This window comes from Leuresthes tenuis, unplaced genomic scaffold (assembly GCF_036924035.1).
Source record: "Leuresthes tenuis unplaced genomic scaffold, fLeuTen1.0.hap1 SCAF_5, whole genome shotgun sequence".
Taxonomy (NCBI): domain Eukaryota; kingdom Metazoa; phylum Chordata; class Actinopteri; order Atheriniformes; family Atherinopsidae; genus Leuresthes; species Leuresthes tenuis.
This window is the reverse complement of record NW_027325359.1, coordinates 5,851,906-5,867,886: the sequence shown is the minus strand read 5'-3', so window position 1 is coordinate 5,867,886 and position 15,981 is coordinate 5,851,906. Positions and strand designations below refer to the sequence as shown.

Here is a 15,981-nt window from a genome sequence, read left to right as displayed (position 1 = left end):
TTTTTGGTCTTGTGTCCACAGCAGTCCACCTGGTTTCAAAGTCACATAGAAAAGCAAGATGGAATAAAGGTGCAAAAGATCCCACTTAAACAGGCTGAGTCAAAGAGGCTGTAGTTGGAGACTGGCTCCTTTACCCGACATGTTGCCGTCTTTCCTGTCTCTTCGTGTACCCATTATGTGTGGAGAAAAAAACAGGAGAATGTAGAAATTGTATTTTATTTTGTCCTATTCTTGAACTAAATCTCTAATATGAGTTAAAACAGAGATGTTTTAGGAAGGGAGTTTTAAGCTTTTCATTTTCCCTCCAGTTTCAAGCTCACCTAAGACAAATGAACATTTTATTAGATAACATAGCGAGTCACGCTTTTATGCAGTTCTCAGTCTGATTGGATTTCAATTTGAGTTTTAGTATCATCTGCTCCTGATACAAGCAGTAAAAGAAGAAAGTGTGATGACAGAAGTGTGTGCATGTGATGTAAAGTTGCTGGACTCACATGGCCCGCTGGGAGATGGTACTCTATCATAATGTCCTTTATCCCAAGACTAGCCAAGAATTCTCTGTCAAGGTAAAAAGTATCACAGAAAAGAAAATAATAACCTCCCTCCACACCTCCAATCTCACACTCTCAAACTTGTATGGAGGATGCTGTCCTCCTTTGTGGCCTGGCTCTCTGCTAACTTTTTTTGAACTGAGCTGTTCCAGTGCTGCTGGTGCTGCCCTCTGCTACTTGCCAAGTTTTCAGACCACCTAAAGAAGCACAAGGTGCATACTTTCTGTCTTTTTATCCACTCTCTCCTCCAGATTCTTAGAGACTTGCAAACAGCAGAGGTCTGGAGGAGGGAGGGGGAGAAAAGGGGATGTAAAGAAGCCGGTGGTGGGGATAGGCAGCTCATCCCCAGCTTGGACAACAGAGCCGCAGTGTGGCGTGCCAGTGCACATTTTAAAACATCATGACCGCCTGCTCCTTGCTAGACTTTGTTTGTTTCTCTCCTTGCCCCCCTTTTTGTCTGCTTTCTGTCAGTTTTTCTACTGCTATATCTTCTTTTCTTTCTTGTGGCTCTTGCATCACCTGACTGGAGTTTTTCTCGTCAATGCAGCAGCAAGCAGATGAGTCAGGCTGGGCTGGCTCTCCTCTACAGCCATCCTGTCTTCACTCTCCTCCCTCTCTCTGCAGTTGTTGTCAGCATGCTGCATCGCCCAGAGGGGAAGCAAACAAGAAAAAAATCTGTCACCCCAACCCTTTCTTTTATTTCTCTTCTAGAGTAGCAAACCCAACATGTCCTCTGTCTAAAGAGGGGAAATGTTAAGTCAAACGTGATTCAATCTGCTGCGTTACAGTGTAGCACAGAGTTTGCAGTCACATTGAGAGTGCGTCTGGGTGGAATTGAGAGAATTTGGCTCAATGTATCGTCACCTTCAATTCAAAAAGTGTGCTTGTGTGTTCTTGAGGCAGCAGCTCAGCCAGACAGTGCAGGCAGACAAGAGTCTCTGCTGACTGCAGATGAGATGAAGTGTTTACTGACACGGGGAGCATCAGCTGCACATGCTCCTCTACGTCTTTGCTCTTCAGTGCTCTTAGCTTGAGGATTTTTAGCTTAACTGTATCTGAACTACCTATGTGTTAAGACATAGGAGTGCATAATTATCCCACGTCCGTCAAATTTCTCTGGGTAAAGTTTGGCGCATCATTGAAATTGTATCATTTCTTGATATGTTTTAGTACAGTTCTGTTTCTTGTAGTTTGCTGTAAGAGGGAACTGTCCTAAATAATGCTTGCAAAAGTAGCCACACAGCTGAGCCACATAAACCAATTTGCACTATTTGTTAACTTTATTAAAGGTACGATTCACCATAAGGAAACATGAAAATGAGCAAAGAGGCCAAATATTTTCTGTCTGAATTGCTGGTGCAATAGCTGTAAAGGCTGTCAAATGACTAAATAAATAGCAGATGACAAACATGTTAGTTTATGGTTTTTCTAGATAACAATCCATAAGACTTCTGTTTTAAAATCGTACCCAGTGTTTATCCTACTTTTGGCCAGTTTCGCATGGCTAACAAATAGATAGTTGAATCTCTGAATGACGAGCTGTCAGGAATACAAACTTCTAAAATTGGTTAGTTAGTTGATCGTGTTGCTTCACAACATCACAAACTGCAACTTTAAAAAAATAAATCATCCAGTTGAATCAACACCCAGTAACTACCATCTACAACTAACTTGTTTCCATAGAAATCTTAATTTTCTTAATCTTCATAGTTTAGTTTCACCCCTTCATCAGTCAGTATATCCATCTTCTCATTCATCCATCTATCCAGTGTGTTGATCAATAACTGTGGTGAGGTGTTATCAAAACGAGCCCATTTGAGTTATGTTGCCATAGAAACTAATACTGACCAGCTTTATGGGTTTGTACAGTTTTTACATTCCATCCGTCCTTGCACAATAATGATAGATGGTGACAAACACAATGCAAGTCATCAACTGTCAATCACTCGCACTGATTGCACAACCACTGAGCGGAGATTATCTCCATGAATCTTTTCCATCTCATTTCTGCTCATCTGCTCCAAATGTCACAGGAGATGCAGAGAGATGTTTATTACAGATAGAAAGAAAATAAATGCCTTTCTGGGATAAACAAGTTGCTACTGTATGAGGCCGACTGATTTTGTGCTCTGCGTCATTTCCTGCACATATTTTATACACCTGTGTATTTCACACAGATGATGCATTCTGTGTTGCCTCCTTTACTTTGACTTTTGTGTCAGTGGCTTTCATGGTCTCATTCACGTTAGAGAGGTTATCAAAGGATTTCAGGACTATTCCTAATTCTAAAACTTTAAGATAACCTCTTATTGTTTACTTTAGGATTTTATCTAAACGTGTCTTAGCTGCCATCTCAGAATCTCTGATGAATAATCCATTACAATAAGTCATTGGAGAGCATTGCAACTGCCACGCCATCTCAAGCTCCCATTTCTTTGATTAGTGTCATGCTGCAAGCCATAATTCCCATCAAGACGGATATGTATTATGGAATGATTCCCATTAGGTGAAATGAGGTGAAATGTGGTCGGGCCATTCATCTATGATTGGGTGGATTTCAAGAAACGAGTACAAGTCACCACAAATGCTCCCTTTTGTTGTGTTGGGAAATGGTAATATATTTTTTTTTTTTACCCCCATGGCTCACAAAAACACTACTCTCAAATTATTAAAACTGAATTTTCTTGTTAAAAGCTTGTACTCTGTATAATAGAGTTAATATGATGATTTCTGTCTCCACAGGGAAACGACTTAAGAAAAATTCTTCTCGTGCGCTACTTTGGAAATCAAAAGCCTCTCTCCAAGTCAGAGCTTGGGAGTGGAAACAGCTCATCGGGCGGCTTTGTCAAGCCTTCATCTGGAGGTACTGAAAACCCCAAATAAACTCAGACTCTACAATAACTGCTCACTGCAGAGGAAGAAAAAGTAGCTAACATGACAGCAGCAATCGCTAACAGATTGTTAATCTGGGTAAAGCAGTTCCTGAAGTATCACATACAGTAGAAATGTTTAAGGACTCCTGTTCAAACTGTCTAATTCTGTGAAGTGCTAAACCAGTAGCATATGACCTGGTTTCTAAAATGTATAAATTGAAATATTACACCACTTTTATATTTTGTACAAGATTACTTGTCATTTTTCTGCTTTTATTTTTTCTTGCTTTGAAACAGCAAAAAGGAAAATGAAGGGGCACCCTGCATGGTTGGTACTTATTAGTACCCCTTTTGATAAGAATCAGAGCTCACAAACACTGTTTGGTGATATTAGATAAGAATCCTTCATTTTCTGTTTGGGTAGATTTTCACTCTTCTTTGCAAAGAGGTTTTAGTCTTGCAGGCTCTGCTCTTTTAAGGTATATCCACACAATTTGAATTGCCATCATGAAACCTTCAACATGCACCCCTGTAGGTAGCCCCAAATGGATTTTGAAGTGTGTTTAAGAATAGTGTTCTGCTGCAGAACGTTTTTAAAGAGAATGTGATGTTTTCCTCTAGAATTTGATGCTATTGTCTTAAATTCATCAGTAAAATGTTACCCAGTCATTGGAGTGTTGCCTCTGCAATACATGCTCAAAGCATGATTTATTCCCTTCTATGTGTGACAGTCTGAGAAGCAGTGTTCTATAAAATCATGCACCCCCCCCCTTTTTTTTCTCCTTATAAACCCACCTTTTATCACTCTTACCAAAACATTCTTCAAATCATCATTTAATTTCCAAAATGCATTACACTTCAGTGTTGATTTGCAAACCCCTAGTGCTGCATTTTCAAGTTAGGATGTAGGAAAGGTTTTTCTAACTTTTAACTCTGAAGGTCACATGGAGTTGTGCCTACAGAATGGAACAGTCATCACCTCTCTGAGGGTTTCTAAAGCATATATTTGCTATGTTTTTATAGGCCTCACCTGCTTTGTTATTATTTGAATTAGGTAAGGCAGCTTCTTGGTGCATTGTTGACACAATATCGGCTTTAAATATACAGCTGTGAAATGTACATGATATTTTCCTTTTTTAATAATTGAAAATTGAAATTAAATTAGCCATAGCCCAAATAAGTTAATTGAGATCTTAGGGTTTCCAAACTTTTGCATGATGCCCCCTTTCCTTTTTTTTTTTCTTGCTAAAATTACATAGCTTAAAGATAATAGACCTTAAATGTTTATAATTATAATGTTCCTTAACTGGTTGTAGTATGCTTAATTGTTGTCTTTTTGTTCATCTACTTCTCACTTTTTTCTGTTGCAGAAATTTCCAGATAGCTGTGGAATATTGTAGAGAAGGATGAAATTACTTATATTTTTTTCCAGACTCAGTTTCAAATCTTTGTTAAATCTCTCTTGGAGGTTCTGCCTTGCTGGACTCTGACAAGCCAGGGAGCAACACGGTGGAGATCCAGTGTCTCTTGGACAATGTTGGGGCATCAGAGCTGGTAATTGACCTAATTGTCAACACAAAGAATGATCGCGTGTTTGAGGAGAGCATCTTGCTGGGAATTGCTCTTCTGCAAGGTGGAAACACACGGATACAGGTGGGCTCCGCAGACACTCATATCCATTCATTCCCCCCCAGTGCTTTAGAAATATGTCGTCATCTTCTCTCTGCTTCCCAAGCAGAATTCTTTCTACAGCCAATTACACAAGCAGAAGAAGTCTGAGAGGTTCTTCAAGGTTTTATATGACCGCATGCGTTTGGCCCAGCAAGAGATTCGAGCCACTGTGTCCGTCAACATGTTTGAACTCAGCTGCAGAAAAAGGGATGATGACGGTGATGTGAGTGGCACCAGGTTTAAGAAAGGTACTGCTTGATTAATGTTGCATTTGAATTTTCCTCTGCTTTGTTTATTTGATGATGAACTAGCAGACTGTGGCTCCTTTGCTTCAGTCCAAAGTTTTGCTGGGAAACGGTTGTTAACTCTGCTGTTTGGAGCATGCATCAAATTCAAGTCAAGAATGTCAAAAAGAGGCTGAGATTAAGTAATTAAGGTCTGCAATAGTGTCAGAGATACATCAAGATGTGCATTTAGATGTAATATACTGAGCCATGTGGATCATGTTCTGAGTCCAGCCAAGAATTGCCATAGAAACAGCTGGAGTGAGTAAAAAGGCTCAAAATCAATTCTGCTTTTACAGCCTGTGAGGTCCTGAAGTTCAGCTCTGCCTCAGGTTTAAAACAGCGGTGGCGGTTAAATCCAGTAAGATCGTTGTTGCTCTGCTGACAGACTGTTGTTCCCAGTTTCCGCAGTCACATGTCAGAGGCCATGTGACGACCTGCATCACAAGCTTATCAAAAGGCCATTGTATGAATATTCTGAGGTTTTCTGCTACAGAACCCCACTCAGTGGGGTCCCACTAAATTTCATTCATTGCTTTTGATGACTGAATTTCCATTGAGCACTACTCTCAAAACACTGGGCTTACCTTATGTAAAGTTGTTCACATCTATCCATCTGCTGCCAATGTTACCATACTATCCAGAAATTTAACAGTCAGTGATTATTTTTATTTTATTTTTTTTTATCTCCTCTCCTTGCTGGTTTATAGGGAAAGACTCAGGACTTCATATGAGGGAGGACATGCGAGGGCAACTAAAGGAGGCCTCCTCAGTGACTTCCAAAGCCTTTTGTGCCTTCAGAAGGGAGCTGGACCCTGACCTCGAAGGCCTCGGGCAGACCAATGAGATAACTGAGGCTGAGGACGGTGAGGAAGAAACCCCAATGAGCCCAACCATTACCATCATGAAACCAATCCTACGCTACCTCCAGCTGCTCTGTGAAAACCACAATTCAGACCTTCAGGTAGGAACTTTTCAACAACCTTTGATGTCCAGGTATTATCAGACTGCTTGCTGATTGACCTGTGATTTTTCCAGAACTTTCTGCGCAGTCAGAACAACAAGACGAACTACAATCTGGTATGCGAGACCCTTCAGTTTTTGGATTGCATTTGTGGGAGTACGACCGGAGGACTTGGGCTGTTGGGACTTTATATAAATGAGAGTAATGTTGATCTGGTGCGCCAAACCCTGGAAACCATCACAGAGTACTGCCAGGGACCCTGCCATGAAAACCAGGTAGAGGGGTGAGGAGGGGTCAGGGTTTATATATATATATATATATATATATATATATATATATATATATATATATATATGGTATGGTCTGAGGTTTACCTTTTCCTAGAGTCAAAGATTATTCAATATTAGAATGGAACTGCAGTATATGTTGTGATATTTTTGTTTCATTGTGCTCCAGATGCTTTCATTGGGTGGCAGGTATTTCCTCCGAAGCATGCTGTGATAATACAAGCAGAATGCCTGTTTTGCATTGCCTTGCTCAAACAAGCAAGGCCTTGCCTTAATGGATAGTCATCTTGAGACATATGTAGCTACAAAACCTGTATGTCTTTCATTATTAATGATACCTTCAAAATCTGCAAGTCTTTCATGCTGAATGCATTAATGTACCCTGATATGACCGTGGATGCATGCTTTTGAACTTCAAACTGATAATAAGCCTGTTCTCGTGTTTTTTCCTGGTGTGTGCAGCACCTCACGGTTTTCAAAAAGAATTTCAGATTCTTACTGGGTAGTTTTCCTTTCACCTCACTGAGGAATAAATGAGCAGAGAAGAAGGCAGAGTTTCCCAGACTTTCCAGAATGTTTATTTTCTTGATGTTGTAAAGATTGAACTTTCACTTGTGAATGCAGTGACAGATTGTGTTCACTAACAATGAATTAGCTTTGATTCTTAGCCCACGCAGTGACTTCCAAATCAAATTTGTGTCTGTTTTTAACAAAGGGCTGCCTGAGGGCCTGAAGATCAGACATTGAATATCGTTGTTTGTTTGTGTCCCTTGCAAGCAGAGATTTATACTCAATGTAGTAAAAATAATGAAATTCTAAAGTTCTTTGCAATTTTTGATAGGAAGCATTAATCTTATATTTTTTAACAATTTGCTCATGTGCTATACAATTTAGACTTTCCACATCTCTGTTCCTGAAAGACTGAACTTCTTTTTAGCTTTCCCTTGTCCCAGCTCTGCTCAAATCCAAAATGAGAATATGTTTTTGAAAGTGCAACAAAATTTCACACTTTCAGCATTTGAATGTCGACGTGCAAATCATGGCAGTTTCTTTTGATCAACATTTTACAAAGCATATAAACTTTTCTGGAAACAAACCAGTTTTCAGTGCACAAAGCACTTGTGCATTAGCAATAAGCTATAGCTTAATACCATACCATTTACTTGTTACACTGTTTGTGTCCTGTGCTCACCTTTTGTATTCTTTGCTGTCTTCCAGACCTGTATAGCCAAGCATGAGTCAAATGGCATTGACATTATTATTGCCCTGATTGTCAACCCCATCAACCCCCTGGGGAAGCATCGACTGGACCTGGTGCTGCAGCTCAAGGTGAGCAGCAGGTGCCTCTGAGATCCTTGAGTGGACTGTTGCCATGACGCACAGCCATTATTGTTGCAGTGATCACAATGTGCTGTGTACGGTTAATTATCTGTAACGCTTCAAACTTATGACAAGATTACTGGAGTGAATTTGATTTATTCCCCTGTCTTTGAAGGATTGGTATAGCAAAATGATTTGTTTTGATAATGGAGCCTTTTTTTTTCATCCAGTTGTTTGAAGAGGTTTTCAGTTTTGTAACATTTTCCAAATGGCGATTCGTTTTATTTATTTTCTTTTAATCAGTCAGTTGGTTGAATCCTGAATCTTTATTATTATTGTTTGTTATTAATCAAAATATAAAAGTTCACTGCTGAAGCCTTTTTTTTTGTTGTAGAATAATGCTTCCAAGCTCCTATTGGCTATCATGGAGAGCCGCCATGATAGTGAGAATGCAGAGAAGATTCTCTACAAGATGAGGCCCACAGAACTGGTAAGCGCGTGTCTCTGCGCATGTGTACACTGACAGATTAAACAAATTACATCTAGATCCCGTTAGTCCAATATCAGGTCTGACATGTCATGACTTGTGTGCTTCAGGTGGATGTAATGAAGGAAGCGTACACCCAGGGTCTGGAGAGTGAGGAGGACGAAGACAGTGTTGGAGACCCAATCAAACCCAGAGATGTTGGACACAACATTTACATCTTGGCTCACCAGGTTATGAAAATGCCTGAGCTTGTATCTGTCTGTGACTCACACATTAGTGGATTTCCTCTCTGTCTGACCCTCCGCTGACCTCTGGGCCATTCACTGCAGGAGTATTAAATGATGGAAGACTGCTCCTCTGTGAATGAGCCGCTCTGACAGTTTTCTAAAATTAGTTTTCGTGATGTGACACTGTTTCATGTAAGTCTGAAAGGGCAGGCCACGTCTAGCGGGTTTTCACTTCTGCCTTTTTACAGCAGAGTGTCAGACAGGGTATTTTTGTCCACCCAACAGACTAGTTACACCACGACAAGAAGGTTTTTGTTTATGTCTTGACTCTTCACACAAATAAGGGGGGGGGGGGGGTTGAGTGTAAATAAGACGCAGAAACTATATCTAATTGATGGTAATAGAAAGAGAAATATTAAATGTCGAAGAACATTTCTGAGAAATGATTTTGTTGTTTAGAAATGTGGCTTATATACTAGTTTTGAATTGTATGCTTGCAGCATGTTTGAGAAAAACTTGGAACCGGGGCACCAAGTCAGTTTTTTTTGTTTGTTTGTTTTGTTTTTATTTAAATAGTTGTTTTCTATAAGTGTAGTTAATTATGAATATATTTAAAAGATTTCTATAACTTTGGGGGGAAAAAAAAGATTATTCTTGGCCTGAATGATGGAGCTTTTGCGACATACTAAGAACATTTTAATCCTAAAAACAACTAGGATGGATTTCTTTTTTTTTTTCTTACAAGCTAGGAGAGATGGAAAATATCTTTTCTTTTCTGACAATGTATGTAAATGATCACTTTTACAGTTAAAATTTTGCCTAATTTTCACATTTCAGAAAATTTCTAATAATTTTTCCAAAATTTTGTGCAAGTCATTTGCAAATTGTCATTTTAATGTTATGAATGAATTTAGGAATTTTCAGGCTGATGCATGTCATTTATAAAATTTTTTTTTTTTTTTAAGCTTATTCACCTGTGGTATCTGGCCTATACTACTACTACTTTGTCTCAGTAAAAGAGCCTTCTAACACTTTAGGGTTTTCTGGCAAATTTAAAGCTTGTCCAGTAAAACTTTTTATTCTCTCTACTTCTGGGGGGAAAAAAACAAAAACTTTCTACATTAAAGTTTTTTTTATGGTAGTTCAAATGAGCTTATATAATTCAAAATGAGGCATCCATACCAGATACCCAAACTTTCTCAGCTGACTTATTTTGCGGAACAACAACTCTACTCTGAGCCTCTCTCATGTGACTGAGCCTCTCACCCTATCCCTAATGCTAAGCCTAGCCACCCTTCAGAAAAAAATAATTTCCACCTCTCATATTATCTATCTCATTCTTTCAGTGACTACCTGGCACTCATCACCATAGATGAGGGTTGGAACAGTTTGGTGCAATGTTTGCATCGCCATGCGGCATTTGCTTGTCAATCCTCTGCTCCCTTCCACCCCCATTAGTGAACAAGACTACAAAATGATTACACTCCTCGAGTGGGCAATCCTCCTTTCCCAGACATGGAGGTGCTAATTTTCATTCCCACTATTTGGCTGCAGACTACCTTCTGGAGATCTCTGTTCAATGAAGCTAACATGATCACATCATCTGCAAAAAGCTAAAGTGCAATCTTAGGCTGAGCAAAGTGGAAACCCTCCCCTTCTTGGCTGTACCTTGAAACGTTGTTCTTAAAGGGTAAGGGTCAGTGACAGGGAGGTTTGAACTGTCCACTGGATTCCTCACTCTAGCACCCCAGCATAGACTTTCCCAGTTTTTCCAGCTGAGAAGTGTGATTACTTTTTTTCTCCCTGTAGCTTAAACACACCCTCTTGTTGCCATTTTTTAAAGAGACCACTCACCACTCTTGCTGTGCCAGTCTGGAGTGCGAGTCCCTCTCAAACTCGAGTTAACAATATCCGCACAATGTTCCTTCCATGGCCAGACTATTTCTGTGGTCGGCAGCATCCCATTCCCAATGTAAACCGTGTTGGCAAAGCACCACTTCAACCACTTGAGGTGTCTGATGAGTAGCTGGAATCTCTTCAAAAGGCCAAAGAAAAGTAATGTTTCATTGCCATGCCAAACTCCTCTCACACCCATATTTTTGCTTCCCAATGCTTTTGGGGGGTTGCTGCCACAACAAGCAACAGCCACCTTACAGACCTCTATTGGTGGATCTCTCCTCAGCTATGTACAGCGGCCTCGCCAATGGAGAACATGGCTTATTCGGACTCAAAGTCCTCCTGCCTTCCTCAGAACTTTGGAGAAGCTCTGCTGGAGATGGACTTGAAGATTTCCTCTAAATGTTTCTTGGACCAGAATGCACCAAGTCTGACCACCTGATCCAGCTCACCACCAGGTGGTGATAAGTATACAGTTCAGCTCCTCTTCACCTGAGTGTCCAAGACGTATGACTGCAGAGCCAATGACTGAAATTAGAGAAATTAGTCTGCGACCTAGGCTATCCTGGTGTCAGGTGCACTTAGGAACAAACTACCCTCGAGCAATGTGTTTGTTACAGACAACTACACTTGCACTGAAGTCGAACAAAAAAAACAATACCCTGATTCAGATCCAGATGCTGTTCCTCCCGATCATCTGCTTCCACATTTCATTGTCGTCACCTACATTAGCTTTGAAGTCCCCCATCAATACAGAGGAATCCCCTGGTGACGCACCTTCCAGCACCCCATCCAAAAAAAAAAGAAAGCTGGTTACCCTGAATAGTTGATAGGTGTGTAAACTCAGACAACAGTTGGAGCCCTACCCTTGTCCTGAAGTTACAGAGAAGCTAGCTTCTTGTCCATCAAGGAAAACTCCAGTGTTTATGTGCATGGACGGGGTCGACAAGAAAGTACAGCCTCTCCAGCGACTGTAACTCCATAGTGACTCCATAGTGTAATAAAGTCTAGCACAAGCACCAGATTTTTAGAAAACTTGAGTGGGGAAAAAAATTATGCTGCAAATGTCATGTATACGTTTGTGTTCCTGTAATGCTTTGTATCCAATGGACAAAACATTTTATTTTCTTCATGGGCAAAAATTATCTTGTGATTTAACTAAAGTAAGCAAACTGTTGTCATTTGGATTCTTAGTTGGCAAGACACAACAAGATTTTGCAGCAGAGCCTTAGGCCAGGGTCGGGGCTGGATAAGGAGAAGGATGACGCCCTTCATTACTATGGCAAGCACACCGCTCAGATAGAGGTAAACATCGTTCTCATTGTGCCAGTTCATCCTTATGGTATTTAAAGCCTTTTAAGGCAATAAATCCCTCTTTTCAGATTGTGCGTCATGACCGAACTATGGAGCAGATAGTGTTTCCAGTTCCGAACATCTGCGAGTACCTCACAGAGGAGTCCAAAGTGCGTGTGTTCACCACCACCGAGAGAGATGACCAAGGCAGCAAGGTGAACGACTTCTTCCAGCAGTGTGACAATCTCTACAATGAGATGCGCTGGCAAAAGAAGATTCGGAGTAAGTTTTTACTTTCCATATCCAGTAGAAAATAGTCTTTATGGCAGCAGAAGCATTTTTACACGATGGTAAATCATGAATACTATTTATAGTGTCTTATTCTGTTAATTCCATGATAAACTGAGGGGCCAGCATTGATTTTGTGTTTTGGTTGCACAGAAAATAAGGCTCTGTTCTGGTTCTCACGCCATATCTCTCTCTGGGGGAGCATCTCCTTCTACCTGGCTTGTCTGCTCAACCTCGCCGTGGGTGTATTCTACCCCTTTGGTGATGATGGAGATGAGGGTAAGAATTTCTCGAACCCAGCTTTTATTAACAGGAAACCAACTTAAAATGAATTAATGAATAACATCCTTGCACAACTATCAGCATCCATTCTTCCTATATACTATGCTATTTAACTTGAATTAGACGTATGCTGAGGCTGCAACACAATGAACTTTGACATTGACTAATTTTATTATTGTAATTATTTTGTGTCCAAAAAAGATTTTAAAGCTACAAAAAAATGATGCAGGGTTCAAACTGGGAGCGGTGAGAGGTGTGTGTGTGATTAGCACGATTACTTATTTTGGCTCCCGTGTCAATAGAGAATGAAAATACCCACACTGAATGCTTGAAACTTGCGTCTCAGGTGCAGCTCAAGCCGCCTCTAGAGTTTTGCGAGTTGCCTATTGTTCATATGTGAGGTAAGCGGCAGGGACACGGTTTTCCAGAAGAATATTTCGTAAAACCATTAGTTGGTCATCATGTAAACCTCATTCAAGGAACATTAAACTTTTCACCTTTGGTTGTAGCGTATAGGCAACAAGTTAGAGGTGTTGAAAATGCAGCTTAGCTTTTATGATCTTAAATAATTATATAAAATAATTAACATGCTTGCTGGCCATCCTTGGTTACAGCTGGCCAACTTTCATGCCTTTATTTTTCCAGTCATATCAACCATGGATTACACAAAACTGTGTATTTTCCATCTCTAACAATAATGGAGGCAAAAACTGGGCCATTGCAGAAAGGTTGTTTGTGTGATTACAAACCTTTAGTTCACCAAAGCACTTGCCACACAATGCCACTCTTGTCAGTGTGAACCTGGCCTTAGTTATTTTCAGGTCTAGGTCACCGCTGTTCTAAAGACCTTGGATATTCTTGTCACTGGTTAAGAGTTATTCCCTGCTATTCGGTTGAATAATTCAAAACTTGCTGACTATCAACACACTGAACCTGGTCCAAAAGTGAATTGGCATTTCAAATTGTTAGGGAATTAAATAACACTGTGTTTGACAATGAGTTATTCTTCAATAATGTTCACAATATGTATGGTCAATAATGTATGGCTTACATGTGTTACTGGAGATTGTGAAATTTGAAGGCAAATCTACAGTCCTCTTCCTTATCTTCCAGACCTCTCCTCAGGACAATGTTGAGATGTACAGAGTGTACTTAATGATATCCACCCTATTCTTTAGTTGTACTAAAGGGGCAACTTGGGCTTTAATCACTTTTTCTTGTATGTAGAGATTATACGCTTCCTGCTGCTGCCGGAATACAGTAGCTCCACCCAACTTCATCCTGAAATCTAATCAGTCAATTTAGGTGAAAACATCTACAGGAGAGTGCAAAGATCTTTTAAACAATAGTACTTAGAGTACAGCCATAGAGTACAGTTCTGCCTCTATATAGGACAAATATCCAGTAAAAGAATAGCTGATACCTCACCCACCTACAGATGTGAGCATAATAATGCTTGTTTGATGTGTTGTTATTTAATTGGTTGACTCGAACTGAAATGTGAAGGTGGGCTCTGTGTGTTGCAGAAAATTAAAGTGTTGAAAATTTTCCATGAAAGCCATTCTTGTTGATTCATTTTCAATACATTGCAGTTCTCTAAAACCTCAAGCATCACTGATTGGTATACTCTGTGAGGAGTGGTAGAGCAATGACGTCTCCGTGGACTGTTGTTTGACATTTTTTGTGAATGATTCATTAGACTACCACGTTTTTAAAAATATCTTTTAATATCATCTATAAAACGTCTTTTACCCCTAGGCACCTTGTCCCCTTTCCGGAATATCTTGCTGTGGGTGGCATTTGGGGTCTTCACCGCCTTACTGCCTGTCTTGCCCAAACTGTTCAGCATCCCATTCTTCCTGGTCTCACTCATTTTGCGAGCCATCTACACAATGGGTCTCGCCCCTGCTCTTTTATTGCTCGGTACTGTGAATGTAAGTACATGGTGTTTCAACAAAGTTTTGTGTGTCCTCATCCATTAAAGCTTGTACATCTTCCTTTTTTTTTTTTTTAATATATTTTGTTTTCTTTTATTTTCAGCTGTTCAACAAGTTAGTCTTTCTTGTAAGTTTTGTGGGCAACCAGGGAACATTCACTAGAGGCTACAAAGCAGTTGTGATGGACATGCTCTTTATATACCATCTGACTTATGCCATCGTCTGCGTTTTGGGCCTTTTTGTTCATGAGTTCTTCTATAGCTTCTTGGTAAGAAATCTTTTTTTTTTTTTTAATTCATTGCTTTGATTGATCAATTATTAAAACTTATGTAAAACTTCAAGGAATTTGTGTTCTGAATTGCTGCAAACTCACTGCTGTTGATATCCCCTCATAGTTGTTTGACTTGGTGATCCGTGAGGAGACGCTGCTGAACGTGATAAAGAGTGTGACGAGAAATGGCCGCTCCATCCTTTTGACAGCTCTGCTTGCCATTTTTCTTGTCTACTTTTTCTCCATCATTGGCTTTCTTTTTCTCAAGGATGACTTCCGCATGGAGGTGGACCGGCTGCCTACGCCAGGTCAGAAATCATTGAGCAGTTGAAATTATTCTCAGTTTATTTATCAGTTTACCCATTTTTCTTCAAAGTGTTACATAGAATTTTGTCATTGTAAAATGTCTACAAAGTTATCAGAGGAAGTGATTCTCCTCCACATGACACACTGCTTATCTACCTAAAAGCCTTGTCTGCGGTTATGAATTTTCTTTCTTTATCTAATGACATCATAATATAACATGTACCTGCACAGTATCCTCTTAAAAGCTGGTCTGGCACGCCTCAAACATAGAATTTGGGCCTTTTTTTTTTACCAACTGGGTGATCAGTCAGAGCAGATAGGGCTCTTTGGGTCTCTATAAAGCAGTATAATCACTGTTTGTGTAAGTTTATAATCTCTACGCAAGAAAATGTAGAGCATGTACAGTGTACTATATACACATCCCCACGCACGTGTTTTGGTAGCACTGGAGAGTGTGGGTGTGTTAATGAGCTCTGGCACTGACGACCAAGAAGACATCCTGCTTGCACATGTGCACCTGTTGCATAACCTGGTGGCCGCACCATCCTGTGTTTTGCTGAATAGAGCACAGCAAACACAGCAGAGCAGTGCTGGGTTATATAACTAGCTCATGTTTCTCTGTACGTTAGGAGAGAGCTAAGCTAATGTACAGCCAGAGCCTCAAAAGAACTCAGGAGCACCCTGTCCACAATGCTAATGCCACGAAGCTGCGACCCTCAGGCTCCTCCTCAGGCTCCTCCTCAGGCTCCTCCTCAGGCCCCCTGTCCAACTCCAACCTGCTGTCTTTTTTTCTTCCTACTCTGACACTCCTGTCTCAGACCTGACCTCCTTAATGGTCAGGGACGAAAACTGAAGGAGGCCTGTACACCTGAAGCGGGGTGTCAGAAAAACAGACAGTTTGTTTTAACTGATCACACGTAAATGTTTTAGCTCCCCTGCAGGGTTTGGACTATGTGCAAATGATTTGTTCAGTTTTTTTCAGCAACACTTTAACACCCACCCAACAGCTGCTGGTTTAGTTTACATAATGTCTGACTATATGTT

At 40.3% G+C, this 15,981-nt stretch overlaps 1 protein-coding gene across 3 annotated transcripts in view; it reads left to right on the top strand.

The window, feature by feature from the left end:
• Positions 1-15,981, top strand: part of itpr2 (inositol 1,4,5-trisphosphate receptor, type 2) — a 61,888-nt gene that overhangs the window by 31,845 nt on the left and 14,062 nt on the right. For all 3 annotated transcript variants that reach the window (XM_072385579.1, XM_072385578.1, XM_072385580.1), the window contains exons 38-51: positions 3,294-3,414; positions 4,893-5,077; positions 5,163-5,343; positions 6,090-6,343; positions 6,418-6,618; positions 7,849-7,959; positions 8,345-8,440; positions 8,548-8,667; positions 11,755-11,865; positions 11,943-12,135; positions 12,295-12,420; positions 14,182-14,357; positions 14,464-14,628; positions 14,756-14,939. In XM_072385579.1, the coding sequence (XP_072241680.1) occupies positions 3,294-3,414; positions 4,893-5,077; positions 5,163-5,343; positions 6,090-6,343; positions 6,418-6,618; positions 7,849-7,959; positions 8,345-8,440; positions 8,548-8,667; positions 11,755-11,865; positions 11,943-12,135; positions 12,295-12,420; positions 14,182-14,357; positions 14,464-14,628; positions 14,756-14,939 (2,224 nt within the window). The remainder of the gene's footprint in view (positions 1-3,293; positions 3,415-4,892; positions 5,078-5,162; positions 5,344-6,089; positions 6,344-6,417; positions 6,619-7,848; positions 7,960-8,344; positions 8,441-8,547; positions 8,668-11,754; positions 11,866-11,942; positions 12,136-12,294; positions 12,421-14,181; positions 14,358-14,463; positions 14,629-14,755; positions 14,940-15,981) is intronic.